Genomic DNA, 26,070 nt, shown 5'->3' with positions numbered 1-26,070 from the left:
GGTAGGAACATAGGTGATTTTTCTTTCCATTTTCAATATTTTCCAAAGTTTCTATAACAAATGTATCATCTTGCACAATGGAGGAAAAATCATTTTTAAAAGAAAGGATTTGACTAAATCAATGACTTTCCTTTTTAAATTATTTGTTTTAGCAGCAAAACTCTTTTTTTGAAAGAAATTCTTAGAGGTCACCCAAATATGTAAATCTGAGAAGAGTGATGATTGTGTTTTGGAGGTATTCTTTATTGTTTCTGGATTCCATAACATCTGAGGGTTCTTGAGAACACATTTGAAAACCACTAGACTAGTTTCTAGAATTCCTTAAAGCAGGCCGTGCTGGTAATAGGAGCCAGAGACCTGTGGAAAGAATACTGAATACTGGCCCCGAGTAGGACTTCTTATGGGACCTCTGAGCCTTCTTCTCTCCCTTTTAAGATGCATTTATCATCTGCCCTTGGACATTTTAGTACCTGGCACGTATAGGAGCTCAGTCATCACACTGCAATCATTCTATAAGCTCTGTGATGTAATTCCATGTAATTCACTCTATAGTCCCTTCCACTTCAGTTCCTTCTTTTTCTCTCCCCACCCCTTAAAAAAAATATTTACTTTTGGCTGTGCTGGGTCTTCATTACTGTGCACAGGCTTTCTCTAGTTGCAGTATGTGGGCTTACTTGCCCCGCAGCATGTGGAATCTTCCCAGGCCAGGGATCGAATCTGTGTCTCCTGCATGGCAGGCAGATTCTTAACCACTGGATCACCAGAGAAGTCTTCCTTGGCTTCTTCTCCAGGCCACTTTTGCTTCTGTTACACTGAATTTCCCCAGGTTCTAGTATTCATGATATTCTCTCAAACTGGAAAAGCCCTTTCTCCTCTGAGCTGTTGAGTCTAGTTTTTGTTTTCCTAAGGCCCAGCTCAAATACCACTTGCTTTAAAAAGCCTTCCATGACTCTCATGTGTGGTAGAATCTCCATCATCTGTGCCTTGTGATACTTTATTCCATTTGCCTCATGGTATGCTAATCCATGTGTTTACATGTTGTTACATCTTAGCTGCACCCATCAATGGGGCACGGGTCGTAATTATTTTTGTGTTCCTAGTGTTACACATTGTATTTGATAAATAGGGGGAACCCATCAATAGAAAATAGTGACCACAAGCAGTAAACAATAATATAAACCCTTCACTGCACTGACTTAAGATTATCAGCGGTTGCAAACAGAGGAATCCACATTTTTTGAGTCTATTGATAAACGTGGAATCAGAGTATGTCTTTGAATGGATGGAATTCTTACTGTTAGGAACAGGGAAGGACCTGGCAGTGGAATATGCCAACACAGGTAAGACGCAGAAGTACGAGAGTGCTCTTGAGTCCTGAAGGTGGGCAGAAGTCCCACCCTTTGGAAACACACCTCAAGCCAATCCAGCAAGTGATTTTTTCCCACAAGATGTCAAAATGTAAATCACTGGGGAATGAGAATCTATTTTCAGTTAATTTGTTAAACTTATCTGTCCAATACTGAACAAAACTATTACTTTCCCAAATGGTTTAAATAGATTGGTTGATACTGATTCACAAAACTGTTGAAAGTCAGAGTAGCACCCACGTGCATGAGAAATATGGCTTTTTATATTCTTATGCTAACTCTAACTCTGAGCCTCCTTGTAAACTGGCTGGAGAGAAATTCCATCCTGAACTGGATCAAAAGTCCCAGGTCAAACACCAGGGACACCTAATCAGTGATACCCTCTGGAACTGGCTAAGAATCTTCTCATCCTAATTCCTGTGGTCTGCGCTTGTTTAGTGCTTCTCCTGTTTCCACTGTGTGTGGGGCTCAGAATCCTTGCTGAGACTGAAGCTCTTCTCTCTCAGTTGGAGGCACTCTGATGTCTTGTCACCCCAAGAGAGCAAATTCAGGCCCTCAACAGATTGAATAATGATCCCTTCCCACATTAAGGAGGACAACCCGGTTTACTCAGTTTACTGATTCAAATGCTGATCTCATCCAGACACAGGTTCACAGACACACCCAGAATATGGGTTGTGTTGAACCACTTATCTGGGCACCCTGTGGCCCTGTTGAGGCCTAAGAGTAACTATCAGGTCAATATATGATAATTTATGATTGAAACTCAGCTTCCAGGACTTCCCTGGTGGTCCAGTTTTAAGACTCTGTCTTCCAAAGCAGGGGCTCGGTTTCAATCCCTGGTTGAGGAACTAAGATCGTACTTGCTGCGTGGCATGGCAAAATTTTTTTTTTAATTAAAAAACAAAAAAAGAAATCCAGCTTTCTATTACATTAGAACTTACAGAAACTCAGCTTCTCTTTGGGGCCACATAGCATTTCCCATGTGAACCTCTTTAGACTGTAGAATTCAACAGAGTAAATCTCAATCTAGTGAGGGCCTGAACAAAACAAAAAGGCAAGGACTTCCCTGGTAGTCCAGTGGTTAAGACTTCACCTTCCAGGGCAGGGAGGGTGGGTTCGATCCCTGGTTAGGGGAGCTAAGATCCCACATGATTCAAGGCCAAAAAACCAAAACATAAAACAGAAGCAATATTGTAACAAATTCAGTAAATGCTTTAAAAATGATCCATGTCAAAAAATATTTTTTAAAAAAAGGGCAAAGGAAGGGAGAATTTGTTCCCTCTACTTAATGATCTCTGAGCTGGGACATTGGGTCTTTGACATCCTGAGGCTTGGCGCTGTGGAATACACTTGGTTGAAGACTGTCCAGAAGAACACAGTGGCTTGGATTCTTTGAAGATCAGCTTCAGGAAAAGCTACCTGATACTGTCTGGCTTCCCAAGACATGTATTCCTTGCTCCTCTTGGCCCCCATGGAAACCCCAGAGAATTGAGATTTTCCTGCTTGTCGAGGAAGAGATGTGGCTAGGAGGAAGAGAAACAAGTCCAGTGATGGAACACATCATGAAGATGAGCTCCGGGGAACACGGTGACTACACAAGTTCCAGTTGGCTGAGGCCCCTTGGAGGTTGTGCCAGATTCTCTGTCACTTGGCAGCAGAGTCCTTGTCAGCTGCTCAGGCTGAGGTCCCAAACTGGGTCTGCTTCCTTCAAGCTCTGCAAGTTTGGCTTGGGTGTCTTTGCTGGGTAGGGCGTGGCCCTGTGGATAGTCAAAGTGTTACTGAACCCAGGACTAGCTGCTCAGCCCTCAAAAGCCAAAAAAAAGGCCAGATTGGTGGAAAGGAAAGCTTGCTTTATTTTGGATGCTGGCAACCGGAGAGTGTGGGACAGATGTCTGTCCAAAGACTGACTGCCCGTGCCCCCTCCACAATCTGTGGGCAAGAGTTTTTATAGCTGGAGGGAGGGGGCTACACGCAGGAATAGCACAGTCAGCTCTGACAGTCATCTTGAAATTGGTCATTGGTGGTCTGACCAGCATCATCCTGATTGTTTTAAGTACAGTTAATCTTCAGTTCCAAGGTTGATCAGTTTCCATTTCCTTGAGGCCAATCCTTGGAACTTCGGCAACTTTTGTCATGGCTAGAGACTGGTCACCATGTAGTTAACTTCTTCCGCTTGGTGGGGGTTTCAGTATCTATAAGACAGCTCATGGGATATGGCTCAGAATAGTATATACAGCCCTTGAGAAGGAATTAAATGTTCTTAACTATTCTTAATGACATTATTACTATTTGATCTCCTTTGATTATTTTCCTTTTTTTCTGCATTTTCTCACTTCTCTGATTAAACTTTGAATCTTTGGCTGAAGTTTTACCACAGATGAAAGGCAGGCTGAGGACACTGTGGGGAGAGGGGCAAGGACCCTGGGGTCCTGCTCGGTTTCAAAAGTGGGAGTCCCAGTACCTGCTTTGTGATGCATCCACCGTAGGGACTTGATATGAGCACAGGTGTATCTGGCCAGGCTGTGGTTCATAAGGAGAGGTGGCTCACAGCACAGGTAGGGGGCTGGCGGGGTGCCCAGTATATGGGAACAGACTTCCAACAAAAATAGTTCTTAAGTAATCTGTCTCTAGTTACAGCCTATGGACACACGGCAGCAAAGGCCCAGAAAGAAGCCTGGACAAGTCCGGAGAAAATAACGACATTTTATTATGAGACCAGAGATCAATAACACAAACGCATAGACTGGACAGGTTTAGCCCATCCTGTAGCCCGGTATTTCCTGGAGGGAGTCAAATCTTGCCAGGTGAATGAACTCTCCCATTTGGAGAAGTAGATTCCTAGGCACTGTCAATCCAATACCCTCTTTTCTTCTCCACTGGAGACTTCAGATCCTCCTCCTGGATCCACACCAGTTCAAGAGTCAGGCCCTGAGTTGGGAAGTTAACCCCCAGGGTGGCACATAGCAGTAAGCAGAACACACTCCAGGAGCAGCTGGAATGCATTTGATTGCCTGCCACTGGGCCTGGCATTTGAAAGGTACTTCATCAGTTTCCCTGTGACCTTTAGAGCCAAGTATTACTCTGATTTCCAGAAAACTGGAGGAAAACAGACAGGATCTTCTTTGAAATATGGATGGCAATTTTTCTCAAAGAAGTTGATGAGGTTTCTCCTGCTCTCTCACATCTCAAGACAGCACAACTGGATTATAGAGTTAAGATGGTCCTGAGTGTGAGAAGGTTCCCATTCACTCCCTTTTAGAAGATGAGCAAACTGACCAAGGGAGACTGATGTTTCCATGAAGTGAGAGTCTCTATGGTGATAAACAGTTTTGTTATTACCGACAACACAGAGAAATGGTTCTTTTCCCAAAGATCTAGGGATCTGCCCAGGTTCACATAATGTCAGGCCTTTCCCCTCCTGGAGTTTGTAGTCTAAGACTGGATAAGAGAGGCAAATTGTCAACTCACACATCCTCATTCATGGTGATTGTGGAAGGGATTATAAGAATGCTGCAGCCTTGGGAGAATATCTTAATTCATTTGGGCTTCTATAACAAGATACATGGTGGCTTATAAACAACAGAAATTCATTCCTCACAGTTATGGAGGCTGGGAAGTCCAAGACTGAGGTGCCAGCAGATTCAGTGTCTGGTGACAACCAGCTTCCTAGTTAATAGAAGATGGTCTTCCCTTTGTGGGGTCTCTTTCATAAGGGCACTAGCTAATCCATTCATAGGGGTTCTGCTTTCATGACCCAATCACCTCCCAGAGACCTTACCTCCAAGTACTATCACTTTGGGGGTTAGGTCTCAACCTATATGGATTTGGTAGGGGGACTGTGTATATTCAGTCCATAGCAGAGAGTATAAGGGAGTTCAGAAAAGAAGTAAAGAAGTGGATTTTAGCACCAACAATTTCTGATTAATAGAAGAATTGAAAAACTGCAGTTTTCATTAACTTCCATGCTGTTTGGTTATATGGTTTTGACCTCGTGGATTATTTGAAATTTATAATAGCTTTGGGGAAAATGATACCTTCACATAAAAATGATTCCAGAATAGATTGCTCATCAAAATCACAGCCTGAGGGCATCAGAATCCCCTGGGATGCTTGTTGAAATACAGATTCCAGGACTGGACCCACATCTACTTAGTCAGAATCACAAGCAGGGGCCCAGAGGACTCTCTATTTTAAATGAGCTCTCTGAGAGACTCTTATGTCCATCAAAGTTTGAGAACCCCTGCCAAAACCCTGAATTAGGAGCAAGCCCAGGCAGTTTTGAACTTTCCTGCCCTTGAAGAAAAAAAAAATTAAGTCAACAGAAAAAAGAACATGGTAGCATCACAGGTTTCTTGAACTTTCTTTCATAGAGAACTGTTTGTATGTGAGCTGTAACCAGACCCACAAGGAGAAGGGTTAACTCAAACCCGCAGAGCAAGTTGAATGAGATCAACAGTCTTTGCCAAACCCTAACTGAGCAGACCTGCCATGAATAACTTGAGCATTTTAAAGGTCCCACAGCACAGCCAGGATCTCCAGCCAGCTCAGAAAGCCTTTCCAATGTCAGTGTCACCTTTTGTTGAAAAAAGTTGCCTGTCAGTGTTCCCTTCTAAATGAAAAACATTATTTACAAAATGCTAAGGAAATTCTAATACCAAAATATGTGTTCCTGCTATGTTGTTGAGAGGTTTGGGCAACATTTCCAGTGTAAGAAGTCTCCTAAAACATTTTCATGATAACATCTAAAATCCAAAATATTGTTTTGAGGAAATTTTCTCATTTGATAGTTGGACACAATGAGAAAAACCAGAAGTATAAAAAGACACATTGCTGCTGCTGCTGCTAAGTCGCTTCAGTCGTGTCCGACTCTGTGTGACCCCACAGACGGCAGCCCACCAGGCTCCCCCGTCCCTGGGATGGACTGCAGCCCACCAAGCTCCTCCGTCCATGGGAATTTCCAGGCAAGAGTACTGGAGTGGGGTGCCATTGCCTTCTCCAAAAAAGACTCATTATGATGCTATTATTTTGGATCATATCCTCTCTTTGTTAATAAATTAAAAAGAAAATTAAGAAATAAAACTATATTGAGGGTAGCTTTTCTACATCAGAAAATTTACTAACTGATCTTCCATAATTGTGAGTGACATTACTATATTCATATTTTCAAGAATTTAGACCTCATAGGGAATCCTGAATAATTAACCTTCATGGATGTACTGCTGCTGCTGCTGCTGCTGCCGCTAAGTCGCTTCAGTCATGTCCGACTCTGTGCGACCCCATAGACGGCAGCCCATCAGGCTCCACCATCCCTGGGATTCTCCAGGCAGGAACACTGGAGTGGGTTGCCATTTCCTTCTCCAATGCATGAAAGTGAAAAGTGAAAGGGAAATCTCTCAGTCGTGTCCAACCCTTAGTGACCCCATGGACTGCAGCCTACCAGGCTCCTCCGTCCATGGGATTTTCCAGGCAAGAGTACTGGAGTGGGGTGCCATTGCCTCCTCTGCATGGAAGTACTATTTAACATCATTTTGTCACCACGAACTTCATGAATCACCCAGGGAGTTCTTATCTGTTTGTTCTGTTTTGCTAGTCAAGCCAATGCCTGAGTCCCACCCCCAGGTTCTAGTTTCATGGGCCTGGAGTGGGGCTCAGGTGTTTACCATATGCAATCAGTGTTGAAACACCCATTTACAGCCAATACAACAGAGTTTTCTTAAGTTATTTGCAGAAGATAAATTCTCAAAAATGTAGGTGATTTATATTCTCAATAATACAAAGGTTTCTATAATTAAGATAGAATTTTCTACTTTTAATTTCGTTATAGAGACAAGCCAATAATTGTTCTATGCATCCCGTAGTTATATAATCTAAGTCCTGGGGTGGGGGTATATCTGAGCCTAATTCTTTTTTTTTTTTTTTTGGTAAGGGGGAGACTGTTTTTATTTATTTTTATTATTTTCTTGTTGGAGTATAATTGCTTTACAATGCTAGTTTCTGCTGTAGAACAATGTGAATCAGCTCTATGTATACACATATTCCCTCTTTCTTGAGCCTCCCTCCAACCACCCCATCCCAGCCCTCCAGGTCGTCACAAAGCACGGAGCTGGGCTCCCAGTGCTGTGCAGCAGCTTCCCACTAGCTCTCTGTTTTACACATGGCAGTGTAGATATGTCAGTGCTACTCCCCCAATTCACCCTTTTCTCTCTGATCCTAATGCTTAGTAAGTTTACTACAGTAACTTAATGGCCCCAAATTTGAGTGTCTCAGTCAAAAAGAAGTGTTATTTCTGAAGGCCTTCCTACGTTAAGCCATGTCACACATACAGCTTTGATTATTTGTGTTTTAAGGCAAAGTAGTAGTTAGGTCGTTTCCTTGGTCAGGTCAGGTGGGTAGCGTCTGACATGATATCAGGATGCTCTGAATGTAGGTCAGGTGTAGGGAGGACCAAACAGAAGATGACTTCCTGTCAGTATTTGAGGCAATTCCTAAACTCCAGCCCCTGCCACGTGCATCTCACTTTCCTGCTGCTGCTGCGTCGCTCCAGTCGTGTCCGACTCTTTGCGACCCCATAGACGGCAGGCAACCAGGCTTCCCCTCCCTGGGATTCTCCAGGTCAGAACACTACTTAATGACAACAAGCTGTTTCTTATCTCAGTGGCTTTGCCCAAGTTCTTCCTCTCTCTGGCATCCATTCCTACCTTCCTTCCTTACACCTCAAGATTCTATCATCTCATCAGGCTCTGCTCAGTCTCCACCTATCAGAAGCTGTTCCTGACACTAAGAGTTGTTCTATAATGAAACAAATAAAGCTTAACCTTTGGGGCCCCTCACTCACATGGGTCCCTTCCAAACCCCTGGGAGGGACCATGGAAATATTTTCATGTGGTCGTGTTTCTTAACTCTGCAGAAATAAGAGATTGTAACCATAATAGATTCAGACTGTCTATTTCAACTACGCCCCTGTCAAACTTTCTCTTGTATTAAGTCCTGCTGGAAAGACCATGAGCATTTTTGAGAACCAGGGTAAATGAACATTGAATTTGGAATACATGTAGTTTGGGTTTAGTGGAATAATATATTTACAAATAATATAATCAGTGATGCCAGTATAAGAATGGCATATCAGTTGGATTCAAAGAAATAGAATCAGTAGAAAATAATAACATAGACTGATGGTAGGTAATTGATAAATGAGAGATAGATGATACATAAATAGATATACAGACATAGATAATTGATAAACAGATGTATAGATAGACCTTTTAGTTTCACTGTCTGGAGAACCCTGCAAATATGATGATCAGTAAAAAAAAAAAAAAAGTGTTGTAGAAGCATGCTACAGGCTGAATTGTGCCCTCCTCTCCAATTCATATGTTGAAGCCCTAACACAGAACCTCAGAATGTGACTGTATTCAGAGACAGTGTCTTTAAGAACTAGATTATGTTAAAAATGATTTTGGAAGCTCATACAACTCAACATCAAAAAAAACTCAAATGAAAAATGGGCAGAAACCTGAGTATACAGTTTTCCAAACAGGAAATACAGATGGCCAACAGTCACATGAAAAGATGCTCGGTGTCACTAATCATCAGGGAAATGCAAATCAAAATGCAAATCAAAGTCACAATGAGATATCACCTCACATCTGTCAGCATGGTCATGATCGAAAAGAACGCAGCATTGGCAAGGATGCAGTGAAAATGGAACCTTCACACATTGTTGCTGGGAATGTAAACTGATTCAGTCGGTGTAAAAACAGTATGGAGGTTTCTCAGAAAACTGAAATAGAACTACCATATGACCCAGCAATTCCACTCCTGGGTATATATCCCCCCAAAAAGAGAAAACATTAATTAAAAAGATACCTGTACCCCAATGTTCATACCAGCATTATTTACAATTGCCAAGATATGGAAGTCAACAGATGAATGGGTAAAGAAGATGTGGTATATATACAACCCAATATTGTTTGGGCATAAAAAAGAACAAAATTTTGCCATTTGCAGCAACATAGGTGGACTTGCCTGGAGAATCCCAAGGACGGTGGAGCCTTTTGGGCTGCTGTCTATGGGGTCGCACAGAGTCGGATACGACTGAGCAACAGCAGCAGCAGCAGCAGCAGCAGCAGGTGGACTTGGAGGGCCTAAATCCATATTCTAAGTAATAAGTCAGGTATAGAAAGACAAATACTGTACAATATCACTCATACATGGAATCTAAAATATACAACAAACTAGTGAATAGAACAAAAACAAAGCAGACTCACAGACATTAAGAACAAATTAATGGTGATGGATCAGTTGGTAAAGAATCCTTCTGTAATTCAGGAGACCCCAGTTCAATTCCTGGGTTGAGAAGATCAGCTGGAGAAGGGATAGACTACCCACTCTGGTATTCTTGGACTTCCCTTGTGACTCAGCTGGTAAAGAATTCGCCTCCAATGCAGGAGACCTGGGTTCGATCCCTGGGGAGATTCCCTGGAGAAGGGAAAGGCTACCCACTCCAGTATTCTGGTCTGGAGAATTCCATGCATTTTATAGTCCATGGGGTCATAGAGTCAGACACGACTGACTTCACTTCACTTCAGTGGTTACCAGTGGGGTGAGAGGGGCAACAAGGGTAGGGGATTAAGAGGTATAAACCATTAGGCATAAAATAAGCTATAAAGATTTTATTGTACAATATTGGGAATTATGGTCAATATTTTATAATAATTATAAATGGAGAATAATTTTCAAAAATTGCAAGCCATTATACTGTACACCTGTAATTTATATAATTGCATGCATCAACTATACATCAAAAAAAAAATCCCTCCAAAATGATTGTGTGCCTGGACCTCCATTAGACTGTGTACTTCTTCTCGTGGACCAGCACAGCTTCTCACTCACATTTGAATCTCCAAGACCTAGCTCAACACCTGGGATATGTATGAGATGCTGATGGTATATGTGATGAACAAATAGGTAAATACAGAAACAGATGCCCAAGTGAACACTGAAAATAGACGCATCAAGACATTCCCAATCTCTAGAGATATCATCTTTATCTTTAGAGATCAAGTCAAAGACTCTTCATATTGTTTTGAGTTCAACTGGGGGAAAAAAATATCCTTTAAGAATCTTCTGACTGCTGAATTCTGATGAAAACAAGTGCAAAGCCAGTGTGGAGAGCACTTAAACATTTAATCCCCAGAAAGAATTGTTGGTTTAAAAAAAAAAAAAACAAATGGACTACAACCACCAAACCCAAAAATAAATGTAAAAAGCGAACAAAACTGCTCTTCTCCATTTTATAAAACTTCTCTACCCGCCCCCACCCCATGCTTAATACGTTACTGAGTTTGAGTACATACATAGATACAGATGACATCTATTTGATTGTATGTTTGAGTGGATAATGTGAGGTGTATTTAGCATTCTACTGAATACAGACAGTTTCTTGAAAGGATAAGACATTTAAGTATGAGACAAAAGTCTGAAGTCCAATATACTTTCTGTGAAAATGTAGCTCTGAGTTCTAAAGAAAATGACTTGTGTAAAGAATTTGTAAATCATGCTCACTCTTATATTTCTCCTCTTCCATATTTCTAATTCTCTCTTGTTTCTCTTGTGTCTTGAAAGAAAAAAAAATACATATATAAAGTTTTTTCAGTATAATTAACCACACACTGCTATGACACTGTAGCCATTGTTTCCATCGAAACGTCCTCAAATGGAACATGCTTTGTTCTTACCAAGAAAATGAAAGCAATTTGTTTTCTCCTGTCCGAGGCATGAGAGAAAGTTGTTTGTTCCCAGAAAGCTTTCTCACAATTGCCCACCTCTTACAACCTCATTTGGAGAAGGCAACGGCACCCCACTCCAGTATTCTTGCCTGGAAAATCCCATGGACAGAGGAGCCTGGTAGGCTGCAGTCCATGGGGTCGCTAAGAGTCGGACATGACTGAAGTGACTTAGCTTAGCTTAGCTTACAACCTCATTAAGTTGGGGTATTGCAAACTCCATCTTACCTCCTAACCAATATGCTGCTTCTTAGTCTCCCTCTTTTGTTTTTTTTGGCTGCAGCACATGGGATCTTTAGTTTCACCACGCAAGATCTGGTTTCCTGACCAGGGATCAAACTCGGGCCCCCTGCATTAGGAGCTCAAAGTCTTAACCACTGGACCACTAGGGAAGTCCTGTTAGTCTTTTGTGAGTTATGGACTTTCTTGAAAATCTAGCTATTTTCTTCCCAGGGGAAAAAAAAAAGGCATAAACACAAATGGAGACAACATTTTGCAAACAATTTGAGGGTCTTCGTAGACCCCTGTTTAGGGACTTCAGGTAAGGAACTTCTGCTTGTGAGTAACCCCTTGGGAAAGGCAAGGATGAGTTGGAAATATGATACCAGGGTAGATGCAACACCTCTGATATATTTTACAGTGTACACAAAGCTTCATCTGAGGAAAAGTTTTTGAGCAAAAAGGAATTGTTAAAGTGAGGAAAAGATCCTTAGAAACCTAATTCCCAATTAGGGAACAATGCCTTCAACTGTTGTGTTCTGAGATCAGTCAGTGTTACAGGGGAAAGATCCAGAGAAATAGGCCAAGTCATTATAGCAAAAAATTCATTTTATGCACAGTGTTTTAGCAATCTATGTTTTCCAAATACATTAAGAGCTTAATTTTAAAAATTCCTCTACTGATAATATCATTAATTTTCCAAGTAAAATGTAAAGTAAATGGATAAATAAATCTCAGTTAAAAGAAAATTTACACTTACTAAGATCACCAAAATACAAATCTATTAAAAATACACCTTGTCTTTGATGTTTATTTCACATTATCTAACTACATACAGTTATGCAAATTTACATTTTTATTTCAAATCTTTGCATTCCTGATATACATAAAACAGGACAAAGAACACATTTGTAATGTTCAGCCTGGAAAATCTTGCTTGGGGCAGACAAAATTCTCAGCTGCCTTTTTCTTTCTGCACATGTACAAATACAATTCTGAATAACTGGAATTAAAAAAATCAAGATGGGTATAAGGAAAAAGGTGACTAAATTTTTGTGTCACCTGAGGTTATATGTACTTGACTTTTAAAATGGTCTTCTAATTATCAAATAACTATCTCATGGGTAACAAGTCTTTGGAATCTCCTTAAATGATTTCAGGACACTTAGCTGGTTGCTTCTGGGGTTCTTGTATTTGAATGCAGTTGACATGAGCTATACACTAATGCTGTATATTCATCTAAGATCTTCTTAAACATTGTAGTCAATGTCATTATCCCTCTTTTGTGAAAATATCTTGCCAGGCTTAAAAAGGAGCACTTATTTCTTCCACTCGGCAAAGGAAAAAAGACAGACCAGCGTAATACAGTACTATTATAATTTGAAAGGAAATAATCACATTGAACAAAACAAAAGACCTTACCATTTTAGTTATAATTTTATGAAATTCAAATATACCTAAATCATACCATGATACTAGATGGCCGCATGTTCATTCTGTTCAATGTTTCCCATGAGATCTTTCGTATCATTAGTTCCTGGACTTGATCCACTGTTAAAATACAGAGTGTTCTCAAAAGCGTCCTCTCGAGGCAAATGCACACGTCTTTTCTTATAAAAGAAGTACACAGCGAAGCCAGCACCCATTATAATCAGGAGCACCACGATGACCACTACTCCTGTTGCACTGGAAGACGGTTTAGAAGGTTCCATCTTCCTTGGATCAGCTATAAATAAGTAAATATATTTTAAAAAAAGGTAAGTGGAGGGAGGCAGAGAGTAAAGTGCCATGGAGAACAGTACAACTGTCTTAGAAAAACTAAAATGCATGAATTTCCTGTCCAGTGACATTTCCCAAACAGAAATTTAGGACATGAATATAGAATTTCATGGATGATAAATTCAAATGTTCAGATGACTATTCAGTTGCAAGAGTATCTCATGTATCTATGCAGCAGTAAGCTAGTATGATATTTTAAAATATTTATACCTTTTAAAAATAATTGAAGGCTGCTTACATATACATCATATGAAGATAAATGGAATAGTAAAAGCAGTGACAATAATAACAACCAAGGGGGAAAATTAGGGAAAAAAGAAAATGAATAGTGGAAATTTGAACACATGAGTATTAGTTAACAGCACGTAGGAAGTTAAGAGAGATGGAGGCAAGCCACACATCTCACTTTTACTTTTTTTTGGCAGCAAACAACATAAGTGAAGGAGGTCAGTTCCTCATTCATTCAAACTGTCCATAAAGCTAAAATTTTAAATATTGCTTAAAAAAAAAGAAAACAAAGAAATCATAGGGATTCCTAAGAGAAATTTCTTCCCTGGGTTCTCATGGGGCAATTAGTGTAACAAAGCAGTTAGTGTCCTCAGTAAGATCTAGAGTTCTTGCCTGGAGAATCCCATGGACAGAGGAGCCTGGCAGACTACAGTCCATGTAGTCATAAAGAGTCAGACACAACTGAGTGACTCAACAACAACAACAACAACAGGACCTGGGATAAAAACACCAAACTGACTCCAAGACCGGCTTTTCTAGAATATCATTCAAGAGCGATCGGTGCCCTAACGACAAAGGCTAGAGAGTGTAATGGGTGTAGGAAGGGAAAATTATGGTTTTTAAAGCAAACACACTGTATCAATGTATTGCTAATATGGAACTTAAAAGTTCATGATGATCTTACCTTTTGTTGTAATTAATGTATGCGTAGGTTCAGCATCAACAACTGTTTGTAAAATAACAAAATAATTAAATAGTTATAAAGACCCATGATAATTGCATGTAGATAGTGAGCATTATTTGGTTTACAAATACATCAAATTATTCATGTTTGATTTATGGTGATATATGATATATATCATATATCAGGTTCTTTCCCTGGTGGCTCAGATGGTAAAGCGTCTGTCTACAATGCGGGAGACCCGGGTTCGATCCCTGAGTTGGGAAGATCCCTGGAGAAGGAAATGGCAATCCACTCCAGTACTCTTGCCTGGAAAATCCCATGGACAGAGGAGCCTGGTAGGCTATAGTCCATGGGGTCGCAAAGAGTCGGACACAACTGAGCGATTTCACTTTTACTTTCATGATATATATAGACAATAAACAGATAGATGGGCAGATAGATAAAATCTGTATGTATATATACAGATTTTAGCTATCTTCCTATAAATGCAACCTACAGCTGCATGGTGAGTTTAAATAGACTGGAAGATCTGAAAACAGGAAAAAAAAAAAAAAAACCAGTTGCATTTGAGCCACTTATACCACAAAAATCTACCCAATCTACCCATAAAATAATGTATTCTAGGCTAGTGGTTTTGAAAATGGCTCACTGAAGCATAAGATATTACAAGGCATTTGAATGAAAAATAAAATAAGGAATCCAACACTGCACTAAAGGGTACAGTATCTTAGAACAGAGTTGTCAACGAATGAAGAACTAGCATCATCGACTCGGTGGAAATGAATTTCAGCAAATTCTGGGAGACAGTGGAGGACAGAGAAGCCTGGCATGCTACAGTCCATGGGTCACAAGGACTCAAATGCAACCTAGCAACTGAACAACAACAACAAAATAATAAAACCACTGGGGATGAAGTATTACTTTATTTAGTTCATTTATTTAAATCTATTATCTAATTAATTTTATCTCTTGGCAAAGATACTATGTGAAGTAGAATGGCATAAAACTATTGTGAATGTCCAGGTAATATCATATCATGGGCACATAATACTATTAATTCCCCCAATCCCTGTCCTGACATGGCCTGCCATTCAATCTCAGGAGGAAACTTAATTGGTCTTACATGATTTATTTCTTAATAAATTCTCATTCCTCCCCACTGTCCACTTCTTGTTTGGTCAAGGTACATATTTTATCTCTTTTTCTCATACACCATAAGGCTAGATCTCCAAACTTCCTCAACTTCACAAATCCATGTGCATGGATATTTCATCACATGTGTATTGATATACCAAAATCATTACTTCAATTAAGCAGGAAGTTTTGTGCTCACTCAAAGCGAGAGACAGAACTAATCATCATGGCAGACTAGATTTCTTGCTTATAAAGAGGGAGAGTTTATAAGGAACCTGTAATCACATTATAATTCCACACCTAACATCTTCATATTTGCAAGAAAAGGGAGCCTAGAAACATATGTACCATAGGACAAATTCTTACTTACTTTTTGGTCTTTTACAAATGTATCCTTTGTAGGAAGAACAGTGAATATTACTCCATAATCCAGAAGATGCATATAAAGTGACACAATCATTTCTTTCACCAGAGGGATCACCTGTTTTCCAGTTGACAAAGGAGAGTGGGTTGTTGTTTATCCACACCCACATTCCTGATTATCAGAGGAAGCCAAAAAAATTACAAGTTAAAAATAATCCCCCTTAAAATAAATTCAACTTATTCATGTGAAATTTCTAAGCATGTTATTTTACACCACAATCAATAGCTATTTACACTTAAGAGTTTTAATAGGCAAGATAATAATAATTAATTAATAGAGGAAAGGAAACTTAGAATTATGTTTATTATGTAATTTCAGTTGAAAATTTATTCCTAATTAGTATATATATGTAAAGTTATCTCCCCCTAATTTTTTTAATAGCAAAAGATAGAAAAAAATTTTAATAAAATTTTTAAAAATATTTGTCTTTAACTTAGCAACAGTGGATATTCCTTTTAGCAACTTTTAAGATAGCCTAATGTGTGAGTCACTTAAATATTCAGTTCTTATCTCAAATGAAACTATGAGTTTGAATTTTCAAATGTTTCACAAATTAATCATTAATTAAAGCAAGATTTTCTAGAACTGAAAACTTGTTTTGAAACAAATTTGAAACATTTTGAAATATTTCAACATTTTGAAATATTTATGATTCAAAAATCATGGTGCAAAAATTACCTTCAACATTTCTGTACAATCCTATCCAAAAATTGGTTTTGCTTTGAAGTGGCTCAACTCGATATGACAGGAAACTCAATTCAGCAGCACTTTCAATGGTAACCAGAGAGGAACCTACAAAGTACAAAAGAATAAACAAGATGGCAATATATTTAAGTAGTTGAAAACATTTTTATAATGATTGTGTTGATATCAAGAGCAATGAAAATCATCCCACTATCTCCACTTAAGGGGAAGAATTTCAAAGGGTGAACATTTGTCTTCTAAGAATTTGTTTCCATTCTGAAAATATGATTTTTTAGGCATCATTTGTGTACAACCACTGGACAACTCACTTTAGGATATACAAAGATGAGGAGAACACAGAATACCTCAAGAAGGTTATGGTTCAGTGAATAGGAATGAGTTGAGCATATAAAGAAATGTATTAGAAAAGAAAATAAATATAAAAAGGTACTGACATGTCAAACAGGGAGAAGATTTGTTTTAGGGGAAGCTATTTAAAGGAAGCATGCAAGAAACAGAATTTAAAAATATTAGGGAGCATGAGATTTCAAGTAGAAAGAAAAGAAAATAATTCGGAGATTAGGAAGAATAAAAAAAAAATAAAGAAACAGGGAAGCATAGAGGTGGTTCACAGATGCATGGAATTCATGTCTGGTTTATAGTAATAAGATATGAAATAGATAGAAAGGCAGGTAGGTAGGTAGGTAGTTAGGTAGGTAGATAAGGCAATCTATTGGGGTAAATGAATAGCATTGATAGATAGCTCAGTTTGGCTGGATGAATCTGGTCAATGGGTGAAAAAAGCCTTGGGCTAGGTCTCACTGCAGATGGCAGGAGACTGGTATTTAGGGTATTTAGGGTAATGGCAGGAGACTTAGATTTTTAGGCAGCAGAATGATGCACGCACTATAAAAATATTAATCCAGCTGTTATGTATAGGACTGTACAAAAAGAAGACAGGAAACAGAAAGGCTGCTACAGCATCTAGCATACCCAGTCAAAGATTGCTTCAGTGCCAGTACTGTATTTTATCATAAATTTATAGAATTTTAAATAATAACAACTTAAACTATATTTAAGCTATTTCTACCAGATATTTTGCTTTGGGCTTTACAAACATGATCTCACTAACATTTTACAACTATCTTATTAAGTTAGTACTACTGTTAGTCCATTTTACAGATAAGGAATCTAAAAGTCCAGAGGGTAAGATCTTTCAAGATCTTAATGAGAGTGGAGGGCAAAGTCATGGCATGATCCGGGCATCTGAATCTTGCCCTATACCTAACCACATGCCTGCATCCCACATGACTGGGACCTTGCCGACTATTTTCGTTGCATCATTTCATATTTTATTTTAAAATATATTTCACAGATGATAGCCATTTCAATATATATGGGATATATTTTGATGAATGTGAATCATTCATTTTATTTATAGGAAAACATAGTTATCTACAGTTGAAAACAAAGTTTCTACATATCCACTGCCAAGAATTTTTTAAAAAATATTTAGCAACATAAAAGAAAAAACATTTAATTTAAAAAAGGAGGTTTCAAGTGACATCATAATGAATGGCAGAGGAAGAACCCTTGAAAATCCTCTCTCCTACAAAAGCAATAAGAACACTAATTTTTTTTCAAATCAACTTTTTCAGAACACTGAAAGTTAACCAACAGCTTGTAACAGTCCAGGAAGTATTTATTCAAGAAAAATGACTGACTCTCAGTAAGGAAAGTGAGCTTCATGATGTTTTAACTTGTCCTAATCCCATAGTCTTATCCCTAGCTCTGTGATTGCCTTAAAAGCCAAAAGCCTCAAAATCACACTGAAGACCAGAAACCAAGAAGACACTGGGAAAGTCAGAATGGGATTGGGGTTCTTTCCAAGTCACATTCTCAAAGAATTTCCATTATTTGATCTCTGACAGTTCCCTGGAAAACCTCACTTGGCAGAACCTGCCTTAATTTGAACTAACTCAGAGCTCATCCAATGTAAACAGCATTTTCCTTGGGGGAATTTGTCAAAAATTAACAGTGGCAATAATCTAACAGTATAGCTGCCTGAAGCAGGGATAACATTTTAGGGAAACAATAAGCTAACGAAAAAGCTAAAAGGAAAGACTGTGGAGTAAAATGTCCATAGGGAACTTTAAGAAGCACCGACCTATTCCTGGGAATCTAGAAGGCCACAGACATGCACTGGAGTGTGTGCATGCACGGGACTATGTGCATGCCCGTGGAAGATCTGAAAAGTCTCTACATTTTCACCTCTGGCTGACCTTGACAGTCTGCACAAGCAGGAAGTGAAGGCTAAGGTAGAGTTTTAAACTTCATGTATGAATGTTGAAGACATGTCTTCAGACAGAGCCCCTCAGTAAAACCCAGAAAACTTATTCATTCTAGGCACTAAGGAAATACGTTACATCACTAGCTGACCACTAAACTAACTGGGTAGAGAATTCAGTAACTGCGCATGAGAAAGAATATGTACTTTATAGAATTTATGAGGGAAAATTACTAAACAAGGAAACAACAACAAACAGCAACAAAATCAAACCTTGTAGAGTGGAAATAAACTTATTTCCAATGTTGCTTCTTTTATTATTTTAAATACATATTTTTCAATGAAAATTACAAGAAATTCAAAGAAACATGAAAATATGACCCATACCAAGAAAAGAAGCAGCCAGTACAAATTTTTCCTGAACAAGTCACATCTTTGGCTTACTGGACAAAGTCTTTTGAAACCAGCTATGTTAAAGATGTTTAAAGAACTTAAAGGGGAAAGTGTCTAAAGAATGAAAAGAAAGTTATGAAATAATTGCTCACTAAATAGAGACTATTAATAAAAAGATAGAAGTTATTTTAAAAATAAAATTCTGGAGTTAAACATTATAATAATTGAAAGGAAAACTTCACTGGAGAAGCCAAAAACTGAATTTGATTAAGTAAAATAAATAATCAACAAGCTTGTGGTTATCCAGTCTGAATAATGGGAGTCCTAGGAGAGGAGTGAGATAAACAGACATAAAGAGTACTTGAAGAAATGATGGACCAAAAGCTTCCCAATGGTCCTTCCCAGGACAAGTGCATGGCAACCCACACCTGTATTTCTGCCTGTAGAATCCCATGGACAGAGGAGCTGGTGGGCTATGGTCCATAGGGTCACAAAGAGTCAGGCACGACTGAAGCAACTTAGCACAGCACAGCACAGCACAATGGCTGATAATTGCCCTGCTGCTGCTACTGCTGCTAAGTCACTTCAGTTGTGTCCGACTCTGTGCGACCCCATAGATGGCAGCCCACCACGCTCTGCTGTCCCTGGGATTCTCCAGGCAAGAACACTGGAGCGGGTTGCCATTTCCTTCTCCAATGCATGAAAGTGAAAAGAGAAAGTGAAGTCGCTCAGTCGTGTCTGACTCTTCGAGACCCCATGGACTGAAGCCTACCAGGCTCCACCTTCCATGGGATTTTCCAGGCAAGAGTACTGGAGCGGGGTGCCATTGCCTTCTACCTTGGAGAAAGAAACAGACATCTAGATCCAGGAAACATAAGGAGTACCAAATACAGTGAATCTAAAGAGATTATTGCCAAATTCAGACTTAAATTGAAGAAAGTAGGGAAAACCACTAGGCCATTGAGGTATGACCTAAATCAAATCCCTTATGATTATACAGTGGAAGTGAGAAATAGATTTAAGGGACTAGATTTGATAGACAGAGTGCCTGATGAACTATGGATGGAGGTTCATGACATTATACAGGAGACAGGGATCAAGACCATTCTCATGGAAAAGAAATGCAAAAAGCAAAATGGCTGTCTGAGGAGGCCTTACAAATAGCTGTGAAAAGAAGAGAAGCGAAAAGCAAAGGAGAAAAGGAAAGATATAAGCATCTGAATGCAGAGTTCTAAAGAATAGCAAGGAGAGATAAGAAAGCCTTCCTCAGCAATCAATGCAAAGAAACAGAGGAAAACAACAGAATGGGAAAGACTAGAGATCCCTTCAAGAAAATCAGAGATACCAAGGGAACATTACATGCAAAGATGGGCTCAGTAAAGGACAGAAATGGTATGGACCCAACAGAAGCAGAAGATATCAGGAAGAGGTGGCAAGAATACACAGAAGAACTGTACAAAAAGATCTTCATGACCAAGATAATCACGATGGTGTGATCACTCACCTAGAGCCAGACATCCTGGAATGTGAAGTCAAGTGGGCCTTAGAAAGCATCACTACGAACAAAGCTAGTGGAGGTGATGGAATTCCAGTTGAGCTATTTCAAATCCTGAAAGATGATGTTGTGAAATTGCTGCACTCAATATGCCAGCAAATTTGGAAAACTCAGCAGTGGCCACAGGAAAAGGTCAGTTTTCATTCCAATCCCAAAGAAAGGCAATGCCAAAGAATGCTCAAACTACCACACAATTGCACCTATCTCACACGCTAGTAAAGTAATGCTCAGAATTCTCCAAGCCAGGCTTCAGCAATACGTGAACCATGAACTTCCAGATGTTCAAGCTGGTTTTAGAAAAGGCAGAGGAACCAGAGATCAAATTGCCAACATCTGTTGGATCATCAAAAAAGCAAGAGAGTTTCAGAAAAACATCTATTTCTGCTTTATTGACTATGCCAAAGCCTTTGACTGTGTGGATCACAATAAACTATGGAAAATTCTGAAAGAGATGGGAATACCAGACCACCTGACCTGCCTCTTGAGAAATTTGTATGCAGGTCAGGAAGCAACAGTTAGAACTCGACATGGAAAAACAGACTGGTTCCAAATAGGAAAAGGAGTACGTCAAGGCTATATATTGTCACCCTGCTTATTGAACTTATATACAGAATGCATCATGAGAAATGCTGGGCTCGAAGAAACACAAGCTGGAATCAAGATTTCTGGGAGAAATATCAATAACCTCAGATATGCAGACGACACCACCCTTATGGCAGAAAGTGAAGAGTAACTAAAAAGCCTCTTGATGAAAGTGAAAGAGGAGAGTTAAAAAGTTGGCTTAAAGCTCAACATTCAGAAAACTAAATCATGGCATCTGGTCCCATCATTTCATGGGAAATAGATGGGGAAATAGCGGAAACAGTGTCAGACTTTAGTTTTTGGGGCTCCAAAATCATGGCGGATGGTGATTGCAGCCATGAAATTAAAAGATGCTTACTCCTTGGAAGGAGGGTTATGACCAACCTAGATAGCATATTCAAAAGCAGAGACATTACTTTGCCAACAAGCTCCATCTAGTCAAGGCTATGGTTTTTCCAGTGGTCATGTATGGATGTGAGAGTTGGACTGTGAAGAAAGCTGAGTGCCGAAGAATTGATGCTTTTGAACTGTGGTGTTGGAGAAGACTCTTGAGAGTCCCTTGGCCTGCAAGGAGATCCAACCAGTCCATTCTGAAGGAGATCAGTCCTGGGTGTTCTTTGGAAGGACTGATGCTAAAGCTGAAACTCCAATACTTTGGCCACCTCATGCAAAGAGTTGACTCATTGGTAAAGACCCTGATGCTGGGAGGGATTGGGGGCAGGAGGAGAAGCGGACGACAGAGGATGAGATGGCTGGATGGCATCACCGACTCAATGGATGTGAGTTTGGGTAAACTCCGGGAGTTGGTGATGGACAGCGAGCCCCAGAGTGCTGTGATTCATGGGGTCGCAAACAGTCGGACACAACTGAGTGACTGAACTGAACTGAACTGAAAGAGACCAACACTGAGACACATTACAATTAAGTTGTCAAAAATGGCAATCCACTCCAGCACTCTTGCCTGGAAAATCCCATGGATGGAGGAGCCTGAATGGCTACAGTCCATGGGGTCGCAGAGTAGGACATGACTGAGCGACTTCACTTTCACGTTAAAGACAAAGAGTGATTTTTTAAATTTTAAATTTATTTATTTTATTAGAGGCTAATTACTTTACAAGATTGTATTGGTTTTGCCATACATCAATATGAATATGCCATGGGTGTACACGTGTTCCCAATCCTGAACCCTCCTCCCACCTCCCTCCCCATACCATCCCTCTGGGTCATCCCAGTGCACCAGCCCCAAGCTTCCTGTATCCTGCATTGAACCTGGACTGGCAATTCATTTCTTATATGATATTATACATGTTTCAATGCCATTCTCCCAAATCATCCCCCCTCCCTCTCCCACAGAGTCCAAAAGACTGTTCTATACATCTGGGTCTCTTTTGCTGTAAAAACAGTTAAACAAAAGCAACTTTTTACACATAAGGCAATCCCTGCAAGACTATGAAGAAATTTTCCAGCAGAAACTTTGCTGTCCAGAGGGAGTGAGAAGATACATTTAAAGTGCTTAGAGATAAAAGCTTCCAACCAAGAATACTCCACCTAGAAAAACTGTCATTCAGAATTAAATGAGAGATAAAAAGTTTCCCAGACAAATAAAACTGGAAAGAGTTCATCACCAATAGATCTTTTCCCTGATAGCTTTATTTCTGTCCTGATAGCTCAGTTGGTAAAAGAATCTGCTTGCAATGCAGGAGACCCTGGTTCAATTCCTGGGTGGAAAGATTCACTGGAAAAGAGATAGGCTACCCACTCCAGTATTCTTGGGCTTCCCTTATGGCTCAGCTGGTAAAGAATCTGCCTGTAATGCGGGAGACCTGGGTTTGAACCCTGGGTTGGGACAATCTCCTGAAGAAGGCAAAGCCTACCCACTCCAGTATTCTGGCCTGGAGTATCCACAGACTCTATAGTCCATGGGGTTGCAAAGAGTCGGACACAACTGAACAACTTTCACTTTATAATAAATGTCAAAGGGAATTCTTCAAGTTAAAGTGAAAGGACTCTAATTAATAATATGAAAATATTTGAAAATATAAAACTCAATGGTTAAGGTAAATATGTAGGAAAATCCAGACTATTCTGATACAGTGGTGGTAGGTAAATCATCCAGAATTCTAGTATAAAGGTTAAAATACAAAGTATTAAAAATAACTATAAATACAATAATTTGTTAATGTATACACAACATAAAAATATGTAAATGGTGACATCAAAAATATAAAAGGTGGGGGAATGTAGAAATATAGAGTGCTTGCATACATTCAAAGTTCAGTTGTTGCCAGCTTTAAATACACTACTATAAGATGTTTCATATAAGCTTCATAATAACCACACAACAAAACCTATAGTACATATACAAAAGGAAACAAATCTAAGCATATCATGATAGAAACCATCTAATCACAAAGGAAATGAACAGAGGAAGAAAGGAAAAAAGGAAGGTCAAGACAGACAGAAACAATTAACAAAACGGCAATATGAAGTCCATGCCTACCAATAATTGCTGGAAATGTAAATGGACTAAATTCTCCAATCAAAAAACACACAGTGGCCTAATAGATTGAAAAAGAAGAGGAATAAAAAGAAAAAGCCCCAACTATATGCTGCCTACAAGAGATGCATTTCAACTTTAGGACATACATAGGCTTAAAGTGAAGGGATTAAAAAAAATTATTCCATGCAAGCAGCATATGTCTATATGTTTGGAGAAGGCAATGGCAACCCCCTTCAGTACTCTTGCCTGGAAAATCCCATGGACGGAGGAACCTGGTGGGCTGTAGTCCATGGGGTCACACAGAGTCGGACACGACTGAAGCGACTTAGCAGCAGCAGCAGCAGTATTGAGAAAACTGACAGCCACGTGAAATAGAGTAACTAACTACTAACACTACACAGGAAAATCAACTCAAAATTATTAAAGACTTGGATGTAAGACCTGAAATCATGGAAGAAAATATAGGCAATAAGCTCCTTGACATTAATCTTGGTGATGATTTTTTTGTATTTGCCACTAACAACAAAGACAAAAAAAAAGCAAAATTAAACAAATGGCACAACACCAACCTGAAACGCTTCTGTATAGCAAAGGAAACCATTAGCAAAATTAAAATATTACTTACTGAATGGGAAACACATTTTGCAAACCACATGTCCTGCTGCTGCTGCTGCTAAGTCGCTTCAGTCGTGTCTGACTTTGTGCGACCCCATAGGCGGCAGCCCACCAGGATCCCCCGTCTCTGGGATTCTCCAGGCAAGAACACTGGAGTGGGTTGCCATTTCCTTCTCCAATGCATAAAAGTGAAAAAGTGAAAGTGAAGTCGCTCAGTCGTGTCTGACTCTTAGCGACCCCATGGACTGCAGCCTACCAAGCTCCTCCATCCATGGGATTTTCCAGGCAAGAGTACTGGAGTGGGTTGCCATTGCCTTCTCCGAAACTACATGTCCTAATAAGAGGTTTTATATGTAAAATATACAACTTAAACAACTCAATGGCAAAAACTGAATAACTCAATTTAAAAAATGGGCTTAGAACATGAATAGACATTTTTTTTCCATAGGAGACTTTCAAATGACTAAAAAGTACATGAAAAGTTGCGCAACATCACTAATCATCCTGGAAATACAAATCAAAACCACAATGAGCTATCACCCCACACTTGCTTAGGCTAGCTATTATTAAAAAGATAAGAGATAACAAATGCTGGAGAGGATGAGGAGAAGAGAAAACCCGGTTAGGGTGAATATAAATTGGAACAGCATGGGGGTTCTCAAAAAATTAAAGATAAAACTATCATCACTCCCACTCCTGAGTATATATTCAAAGGAAATGAAATCAGCATCTTAAAAAGATATCCGCACTCCACGTTTACTGCAGCATTATTAACAACAGCCAAGATATGGAAACAACCTAAATGTCCATCAACAGATGAATGGTTAAGAAAAGGCAGTGTGTATATACAATGGAATATTATTCAGTCTTCAAAAAAGAAGGAAATCCTGCCATTTGCAGCAGCATGGATCAACCTGGTGGGCATTATTTTAAGGAAGTAAGCCAGAGACAAACAAGTACTATATGGTATTACTTATATGTAGAATTAAATAAAAGTCAAGCTCATAGAAACAGAGAGTAGAATGGTGGTTGTGAGGGGCTTGGGGTGTGGGAGAAACAGGGTACAAACCTTCAGTTATATGATAAATAAGGTCTTGGGATCTGTTTAATATAGTGACTATAGTAAATACTGTATGATATAAGAGATTAGAAATTAAGTATTCTTACCAAGAAAGAAAAAAAAGTAAATATGTGATATGATGGTTCTGTTAACTTGACACTAGGAATCCTTTCCCAGCAAACACATGTATCAAATCATCACCTTGTATACCTTAAATGTATTATAATTTTATGTCCACTACACCTCAATAAAACTGAAGAAAAAACTAAATATGAACGCAAAAAGAAGTAGCAAAAACTCCAGGCTGACTTTTGAAAGAACAAGAATATGAGAATATAACCCTTGCTCACCACTGTTCAAACAAGAGCCCTGACTTAGGGCATAAACAAACTTCAGTAACAAAATAATTCAGTAAAATATTTATTTGGATTAAAGTCAGTAAATTTGTTAATGTACCCTGAAAAGTTCACTTTCTTTGATATTTTTATATCAGAAGGGAAACTTTCCACTTTTGTCATGTCTACTTGAATTTTCTTTCATATTTATTCACAAATAATATAACCAGATCTAAATGCTTTTCTATTCATGGCAAAGCAAAATGGTTCCTGTGCACTTGTGAAGGCTGAGCTGATTAGTGATAAAAGGTGAATCCAACACTCTGAATTATAATCCCAGTGATTTAAAATACTAGGGCAGAAAGTAAGAAAGACTTCTTCAGCAAATCATTGCTTTCCACACCAGAATTCTTTAATCTTTTGAGGCTATAATGT

The 26,070-nt window shown here is 39.2% G+C and overlaps 1 protein-coding gene across 2 annotated transcripts in view; it reads right to left on the bottom strand.

Annotated features, from left to right (window-relative positions):
* Positions 1–12,158: 12,158 nt before the first annotated feature.
* Positions 12,159–26,070, bottom strand: part of MRC1 (mannose receptor C-type 1) — a 113,804-nt gene continuing 99,892 nt past the window's right edge. For both annotated transcript variants that reach the window (XM_061436158.1, XM_061436159.1), the window contains 4 exons: positions 16,303–16,416; positions 15,571–15,735; positions 14,067–14,108; positions 12,159–13,100 (listed from right to left, as the gene is read on the bottom strand). In XM_061436158.1, coding sequence (XP_061292142.1) covers positions 12,850–13,100; positions 14,067–14,108; positions 15,571–15,735; positions 16,303–16,416 — 572 coding nt within the window. In that variant the 3' untranslated portion in view covers positions 12,159–12,849. The remainder of the gene's footprint in view (positions 13,101–14,066; positions 14,109–15,570; positions 15,736–16,302; positions 16,417–26,070) is intronic.

This window comes from Bos javanicus, chromosome 13 (genome assembly GCF_032452875.1).
Source record: "Bos javanicus breed banteng chromosome 13, ARS-OSU_banteng_1.0, whole genome shotgun sequence".
NCBI classification, from domain to species: domain Eukaryota; kingdom Metazoa; phylum Chordata; class Mammalia; order Artiodactyla; family Bovidae; genus Bos; species Bos javanicus.
The sequence above is the reverse complement of the archived record's forward strand: the minus strand, read 5'-3'. Positions and strand labels throughout refer to the sequence as shown.